The sequence below is a fragment of the Lagopus leucura genome, unplaced genomic scaffold, assembly GCF_019238085.1.
Source record: "Lagopus leucura isolate 7727_CA_CO unplaced genomic scaffold, USGS_WTPT01 Super-Scaffold_100122, whole genome shotgun sequence".
Taxonomy (NCBI): domain Eukaryota; kingdom Metazoa; phylum Chordata; class Aves; order Galliformes; family Phasianidae; genus Lagopus; species Lagopus leucura.
Window position 1 is genome coordinate 156,978 of NW_024962327.1, and position 8,170 is coordinate 165,147.

Consider the following 8,170-nt stretch of genomic DNA (forward strand, 5'->3'; position numbering starts at 1 on the left):
CCTCCTGGTGCAGGTAAGACACACTGGGCAGCACGTGGGGGCAGGGGCAGCTTTTTTCTCTCACCCAGCACTGCAGGTTTGTTGCTGGACACGGGGGTAAGGAGGGCAGAGACCTGCTTGCAGTAGGAGGCTCACAGGGCATGATGGAGCCCTCTCAGGGTCCCCCCCAGCACGCTGCATAGGGACCATGCCTGTGCTGGCACCCAGGGCTCAGGGTGGTTGAGGCATTTGGACAGGCTGTGGGGGCTGGTGCTGCCTCCAGCAAAACCACCCAGTCCTCATCGGGAGAAATTCCTCCTGTGGTGCTGCCAGCTCCAACCATCAGACAGGGACAGAGCACACCAAGGGCTCAGGATCCCACTCCCACGTTCCAGGCTCTGCTGTGCTCACCTGGGGTGCAAATGGGCTGGCAGAAATTCAAGGGGAGAGCTGCATCTTCCTGCAGGAGCGTCTGGTGTCTGGGGGTGGGAGCACAGCGTGCCTGGCCTCCTGCAGAACAGAGGGTGGTACAACGCACCCCAAAACACTGGGGCGACGGGAGGGGCACCGAGGTGAAGTGAGGCAGCTTCCTTGGTGGGGGAAGGGGAGATTTTCTGACCACGTTTCCCCTCCCCTGTACAAAAGGTGTTTGGGGGTGAAGGGTTTAAATGTCACTGACTGCTACATCGCTCCAGAGCGCAGTGGAGAAATTAGGGTCTGTCTTCCTGTGATTGCACAGCATCCCTGTGCCTCCACACCCAATGCACAGGGAGAGCCTCACAGGCAGCTCTCCATCCTTCCCGGTCCCTCCTGCAGAGGAACTCATGGTTCCCTTCTGCTGCTGCTGAAATACCACGGGAAAATGGAATCACAGAACCACAGGGGTTGGGAGGGACCTCAGGAGATCACTGAGCCCAACCTTTTCTAAAGCAGTTCCCTGTAATGGTCTCAGAGGTGGATGTCCTCACAGGAGACTCCACCACCTCTCTGTGCAGCCTGTGCCACTGCTCCGTCACCCCGATGGAAAGCAGTTCTTCTGCATCTTAGCACAGAACTTCCTATGTTCCAGTTTGTTGCTCCTTGTCTTCTGGCTGCACAGCACCGAGAGGAGCCTGGCCTCATCCGTGTGCCTCCACCTCCCTTTAGAGGTTTGTGAACATTGATCAGATCCCCTCTCAGCCCTCTTTTCCTCAGGCTGAGCAGCCCCAGGTCTCTTAGCCTTTCGTGTGGACAGGGTCAGCACAGCTCCACAGAGCAGTCAGCAAAACCTTTGGGTCAGGGTGACGGAAATCAGATGTATGAAAGAAAGTCAGGAGTCCCAGGCCAGTGGAGAACCTGACAGCTCCATTTGGTTGTGGCTCTACAAACACAGCATGGTGAGCCTCCTTCAGCTGGAACCTGGGGTATTCTGGTACTGGTTATTGCTAAGCAAAGCACTCCAAAAAGGCAGAGGAAGAGACAGGATGGAAAAAAGAGTAATAATAATCCCTTTTAGCTGGTGCAAAGTGATGGCACATCCCTGGCAGCTGGCAGAGAGCAGGCCTTGTGGCCATAGCATCTGGAGAAGGATGTGGCGTTGTGCAGGAAGCAGGGAAGGGAGCAGGAGTGCAAATGGGAAGAAAAGAGATGTGCCGGGTGTTTGAGACAGCAGGTTTGATGGGCAGGAGGACCCAGGATGTGTGAGTTAGTCTGGATGCAAACTGGCCACGGTTTTCTTGGTGTGACTCCTGCAATCAGATCGCCAGCACCAAACAGCATCTTCCTGGACGGTGAAATCCCACTGTCTGCAAAGTATCGGCATGGGAAGCCTTTGGTCACTGCAGAGATAGGACCACAGCCATCCGAGCAGTTAAACCCATACTCTGTAGTCGTTTTTTTACCCTCTCCACTTCTTCCTGCTGCTTTTTTCTGCCTGCAGACCAACACAGCTGCCCCATGGCCAGGGGGAACCAGACTCAGGTGACAGAGATCCTTCTGCTGGGCTTTTCCCATGGCCGGCCCTTCCTCTTCCTCCTTTTCCTGGCCACATACCTGGTCACGCTGCTGGGGAACTCTGCAATACTCGCCCTCGTGCTCCTGGACCCCCATCTCCACAACCCCATGTATTTCTTCCTCAGCCACCTCTCCTGGTTGGACATCTGCTACTCCACAGCGACGGTGCCCAAGGTCCTGGCCAACAGCCTTCGCCCGCGGGCCGCCATCTCCTACCGCGGCTGCCTGGCTCAGACCTTCTTCCTGATGAGCTGCACGGGTGCCGAGTGCGCATTGCTGGCCGTCATGGCTTACGACCGCTACGCAGCCATCGTGCACCCCCTGCACTACGCGCACACCATGCCGAGGGCTGCGTGCCGGGCCATGGCTGCGGGCTGCTGGCTGTGGGGAGCGCTGGACTCGGCGGTGCACACGCTGCTGGCCTCCCGGCTGTCCTTCTGCAGAGCCGTTCACCTGCAGCACCTCTTCTGCGACGTCCCCCCGCTGCTCAGGGCCGCCTGCAGCAACACACGGCCCAGCGAGGCGGCTCTGCACGCCGCCAGCGTCTTCGTGGGCTTCGGCCCCTTCCTTCTGGTGCTCGGCTCCTACCTGCGCATCCTGGTGGCTGTGCTGGCCGTGCCCACAGCCGCTGGCCGACACAAGGCTTTCTCCACCTGCTCTGCCCACCTGCTGGTGGTCACGCTCTACTTTGTGACGGCCATCCTCAACTACAACTGGCTCGGCACCGACGGCTCGCCGCTGGCCGGCGCCGTGGTGTCGGCGTTGTTCTGCATCGTCACCCCTGCGCTGAACCCCCTCATCTACAGCCTCCGCAACCAGGAGGTGCGGGCTGCCCTCAGGAGGGTCCTGCGCTGGCGGTGCGGCTCCCAGGGCTGTGGGACTGATGTGGGGCTGCGTCCACAGGGAGGGGGAATCACGGGGCCATAGAATGGCTGAGGTTGGAGGAGACCTTAAAGACTCTCCGCTTCCACCCCTGCTGTGGGCTGGGTGCCCCCCACCAGCTCAGGCTGCCCAGTGGCCCCATGCACAGCCTCGGGCACCTCCAGGGTGTAAAAGGGAGGAATTCCAGCAGACTGAGTTTTCTGGTTTATTCAGTCAAAGTTGGGTCACCACCGCAGTGAATGTCAACCTCCCTGTGCTTTATGATCACTTACACAGCATTACTCTGCTGATTGTGTAGAGGCTGTGATGCCCCATCCCTGCAGGCATTCAAGGCCAGGCTGGATGTGACTCTGGGCAGCCTGGGCTGCTGGTTGGCGAGCTGCACACAGCAGGGGGTTGGAACTGGATGAGCACTGTGGTCCTTTTCAACCCAGGCCATTCTATGGTTCTGTGATTCCATGACTTTACAAAAGTTTCCATAGAGTCCTTCAAGTCCTCTACCAAGTCCCAGACAAATGACTTCATCAGCACAATCTGCTTTCTTAGTCTCACTTCTCAGTTCAGTTTTGGAAGTTTATCTCCAGGTCATCGTGTCTCGCACTCCGCTTCTTATGGTTCCATTCTCCAAAAAACACGGGTTGTTCCATTAAAGGACTTCACAACAGACTTCATAATAAGCATTTTCTAAACTAAAAATCTCCGTGTCTACTTATACAAGCACACCTGTAAAAGCTAATCCTTCATCCTTTCTCTGTCCTCCTACCAGTTATCTGTGCTCGTGGCACACTGTCATCACATCACACGTCTGACCCTTTGCACATCACCAGTGAGAGAATGGCAGAATCAAGCTGGGATCCAGGCCACAGGTCCTGGGTTGTGTCCAGGTAGACGTGTTAGCTGAAATCTATAGGATATGAAGTCACTATTCATACTGCCACAGAATGGTTTGTGTTGGAAGGCACCAGAGGAGGGCCACGAAGATGATCAGAGGGCTGGAGCACCTCTCCTATGGGGACAGGCCCAGAGGACTGGGGATATTCAGCTTGAGAAGAGAAGGCACTGGGGGGATCTTATAGCGCTCTGCCAGGACCTGAAGGATCCTACAGGAAAGCTGGGGAGGGACAGGATAAGGGGAAATGGCTTTAAACTGGAAGAGGGGAGATTTAGTGTAGATCTTAGGAAGAAATTCTTAACTGTGAGGGCAAGTGAGACACTGGCACAGGTTGCCCAGAGAGGCTGTGGATGCCCCAGGGCCATTCAAGGCCAGGCTGGATGGGCTGTGAGCAACCTGGGCTGGTGGGAGGCGTCCCTGCCTACAGCAGCAGGTTGGAATGAGGCGGTCTGACAGATCCCTTCCAACCCAAACCTATCTGATTCTGCAATTGCACGCTGAGCTCAGCACAGGACCCTCTGCAGTAGCACTGTTACCAGAGGATGCTGTAATCAGCAATTGCCTGTAGCAGACATGGGCTGCACTCAGCAGGGCTGGGAGCAGTGCCTGAGGCTGACCAGAGCACTGAGCCACGGACATGGCACCAGCACAGAGCACAGAACTCAGCCCCTGCAGAAGTTCCACTGGCACAGCCCACTCCTACACGGCCTTTGGCACCACTGGGTTTCTGCAGGCTGCCACCAAAGCTCTGCACTTTGCTTTGCAGCAGTAAATCCCAACTCGGTGGAGCGGTGGTGTGGCTGTGGGTGGAGGGAGATGTCGGCTTTCAGGTGCCAGCCTGCTGCTGGAGGTTGGGACTGCACTGGGATGAGCTCCCACAGCTCCTTGCAGGAGCTTTGGTCCCAGGGGTGGTGCTGGCACTGACTTGCACACTACTTGCACACCAACAACCATTTCCTGCAGCAGCAGTGAGCACCCAGCCCAGAGCACGCTGCTTTAGGGGAGGGCATGGTTTGCATTGGATTGTCGCTCAGTGTTGCTTTAAAGCATTGCAAATCTTAAAATGTCTGATCCCGCTGCCAACACGCTCTGCTTTTTCCTCCTATCTGCAGAAACAAATCCCTCTCGGCTGTGCACTGTGTGCTGTCACAAAGTAAGGGGTCATGGCCATGAGCAGGTCAGAATAGTTTATTGCTAGAGTTATAGGGGGAGCACAGTGCAGCACAGACAGATGCTGCTGCCGTTTGCTGCTCAAACCAGGCTGCTAAAGGTTCAGTAGACTTCAAAGTGATGCAACCAACTCACGCCAGGGAAGCAGGATTTGGCCAACAGCACCAGCAATGGGAACACATCAGGTAAGGGAACTCCACCCAGCGTGCACAATTTGCTCCTTTCCTCATTAATTCCTACTGACAGGTGAGCTAATTAGCTGCAGATAACTATTTCTGCAGTGGGAATGGGTAGGCTGACTTCACTGCTGGACTGAGCCCTATGGGTAGAACCACACAACCACTGAGGTTGGAAAAGACCTCTGAGATCCCCAGTGCAACCCCAATCCAGCCCCAGCTCATCCTGCTGCCCATGTCCCCAAGTGCCACGTCCCTGTGGTCACTGCTCCCTGCTGGAACAGAAATGGACACAGCTCTCCTGCACGCCCTGCGGCTGATGCATGGGATGACCCAGACAGAAAAGGCATCGCACATCACACCCATAAGTTCTGGGACCATCCCACCTTTCTCAGTGGGATGGGAATCAGAATACATCCTGGACATTTCCTCCCACACGGCTGGTTTGTTCGCTGCTATTCCTTGCATGCAGCCACGCCAAGCAGAGTCAAATCAAGCTAATAATGCATAAAGGGCTGAAGCAGAGAGAGGTGAAGGTTCAGGAGGAGGCAGATGGAGCACGGCCTCACTGCAGGAGCTTCACGTAGTTTGCAGGGAAGAGCCCCACTTTGCCGTGGCACTGCCCTCTCCACCAGCCTTCATCCACCATCTCGATGTGTGTGATGGTGTCATCAGGATCAAAGGAAATCTCATCATCTCCATCTGCAGGGATTGATCAGAGCAGATGGTGGCCGTGCTGGGATGGACTGGTTTACATCCCTCCCCTCCTTCTCCCCATGCAGGCTGACAGGTCACAGACCTCATCCCACCCAACCCCCACCCCTGCAATCAGCACGAACAGAGTGGAGCAAGGAGAGAAACCTCACAGGTGAACGATGAAGCAGAGGTTCCAAAGCAAGCTCTCCTTTTACTTTCCACAAGGAAGACATTTAACCAGCTGAGCCCAACCCCTTCCATCACAGCTGCTGTGAGCCACCACCTCCCATCCCCTGCCGAGCTCCCAGGGCCAGGGTGACCACCTTCCACACTGCTGGATGGCAGACTCACCTCCTTGGTAATCGTAGAGGGCCACTGCACAGATCCCAGGACTCTCCACCTCATAAATGCTGTCCGTTCCCCCTGCAGAAGACAGACAGGTAGATGAGACGGAGGCTGAAGGCAGCCATGGAGGTCCGTTTCGTGCCCATCTGTCTGTCCTGCTGTGAGCCACATCCATCCCCTGTTGGCACAGAGCGGTGCACCGCGGCTCAGCGCACAGCACGCATTGCTTCCGTGGCTAGGAGGAGGGAGCAGCAGTCCTGGTGCTTCGTGATCCTCCTTCAAAGCCTGGATAGAACTGCAGCTCCTCCTTTTTGCCAGGCAAAGTGGCAATGGAAACAGCAGCAGCCTCTCGTGCAATTTGCTCACAAACTCCCTGCTCCCCTGGCACCCAGGAGGCACCAGCAGCTCAGGTCTCCGAGCACTGTGAGCTGTGAAGGATCAGAGCCAGCCCTGCAGCCCCACCGGGGGTCCCTCAAAGGAAACAACGCATCAGGTGCAGCCCTCCTGCCCTTGCCTTCAGCAGACACCCTCTGCCCAACCCTGCACCCCACGCTGCTGATTTGTGCCTTGGAGCAGGGCGAGGGGCTGGGATGCAGCCAGGTCCCAACCAACACGGACTGCTAAGCTGAACCACAGGACTTCAGGACACCAAACCCCCCTCGGTTTGTCCATCCACCCAGACACTCTCCGAGGCTGTTTTCCCCACGCTCACCCCCGCAGGGCTGACTCTGGCTGGGCTCCTCGGGAATGACCTCGTCATAGTCCTCCCCTTCATCCTCCTCTCCCAGGCTGGGGGTGGCACTCGGCTTTGCCGCGGGTGCCGGCAGCTCCTCGTAGTCAGCGCCTGCACTGACGCTGTCGCAGTAGTCGGAGCACTCCAGCAGCTCCTCGTAGTCTCCACCATCAAAAGTCTCGCTGTAGATGGGCTCCTCCTCCTCCTCCTGGTTCAGATCTGCTTGCCTTGGGGGCAACGCAGGTGCTGTCTCCTCCTCCTCCTCCTCCTCTCCTTTTGCCTCCTGCCACGGAGTGAGAAAACAACAGGAAAGTTACCTGCAAAGCACCCACTGCAGGCAGCTCCACATTGCACAGCACCCAACCAAGGGCGCCCGCATCCACAGAGCCACCGCAGCACCAGCAGAGCATCATCCACACCCAGAGCTCAGCAGCCAGCTCAGGGCAGACTCTCATGGCTCCAAGTCTATCTCACACCATACAGCCTGCCATACTGCCACAGCAGTCACCAACCCCCCCAGACCACCCTCTGTGGCTCAAGGTGCTGTGCAGCCATGTCCCAGCACCACCACAGTGTTTCCTTCTCGTCTCCCTGCAGGGCTGTGGGGCTCAGCCTCTCCATCCCCTCTCTCAGCACCTGCTCTCCTTGTGGCATGGGCTCCTGCTCAGCTCTCGCAGGGACCCTCGCAGGCACAGGGGCAGGAGGTGGCTCTGTGCGGTCCGTCTCTCTTTGTGGGATTTCCTGCTGGAGGAAAGTTGGCAGAGCCCTTCAGTCCCTTTCAACCACATCCATCCCCATCCCCATAAGAGCAACTCTCAGACAATCCTCTTCCCACTGAAATCTGCTCCAGCTGCCACAAACTAACAGATGGACACCAGCAGGTCTGCAGAACAGTCTACTCTGCTGGTCCTGGGGACACAGGGAAGTGAGGGTCATGGGGAAATGGTGGCCATGGAGAGGTGATGGCCACAGGGAGATGGTGGACCTGGGAAGATCATGGTGATGGCCACGGGGAAGGTGATGGCCATGGAGAGCTGGTAGTCACAGCGGGGAGATGGTGGCCATGAGGAGAGTGTGGCCATGGGGAGATTGTGGCCCTGGGGAGATGGTGGTGATGTCCACAGGGAGGTGATGGCCATGGGGAGGTGATGGCCCTGGGGAGGTGATGGCCACTGGGAGGTGATGGCCATGGGGAGGTGATGGCCATGGGGAGGTGATGGCTATGGGGAAGTGATGTCCATAGGGAGGTGATGGCTACGGGGAGGTGATGGCCATGGGGAGGTGATGGCCATGGGGAGGTGATGG

General features: G+C 57.2%; 2 protein-coding genes across 3 annotated transcripts in view; one reads left to right on the top strand and one right to left on the bottom strand.

The window, feature by feature from the left end:
• Nucleotides 1–845: 845 nt before the first annotated feature.
• Nucleotides 846–2,898, top strand: LOC122189023 (olfactory receptor 2A12-like). Its single transcript, XM_042887796.1, has one exon. It carries the CDS (start codon nt 1,915–1,917, stop codon nt 2,896–2,898), a length of 984 nt encoding a protein of 327 aa, XP_042743730.1. The 5' UTR covers nt 846–1,914.
• Nucleotides 2,899–4,918: 2,020 nt separating this feature from the next.
• The window catches only part of HCLS1 (hematopoietic cell-specific Lyn substrate 1), an 11,164-nt gene continuing 7,912 nt past the window's right edge, over nt 4,919–8,170 (bottom strand). Inside the window, exons 12-15 of one of the 2 annotated variants that reach the window (XM_042887801.1) lie at nt 7,502–7,606; nt 6,845–7,148; nt 6,139–6,210; nt 4,919–5,793 (exon numbers count right to left, since the gene is read on the bottom strand). In XM_042887801.1, the coding sequence (XP_042743735.1) occupies nt 5,657–5,793; nt 6,139–6,210; nt 6,845–7,148; nt 7,502–7,606 (618 nt within the window). In that variant the 3' untranslated portion in view covers nt 4,919–5,656. Of the gene's footprint in view, nt 5,794–6,138; nt 6,211–6,844; nt 7,149–7,501; nt 7,610–8,170 lie in introns of both variants that reach the window. The other variant, XM_042887800.1, reaches the window with a different exon arrangement.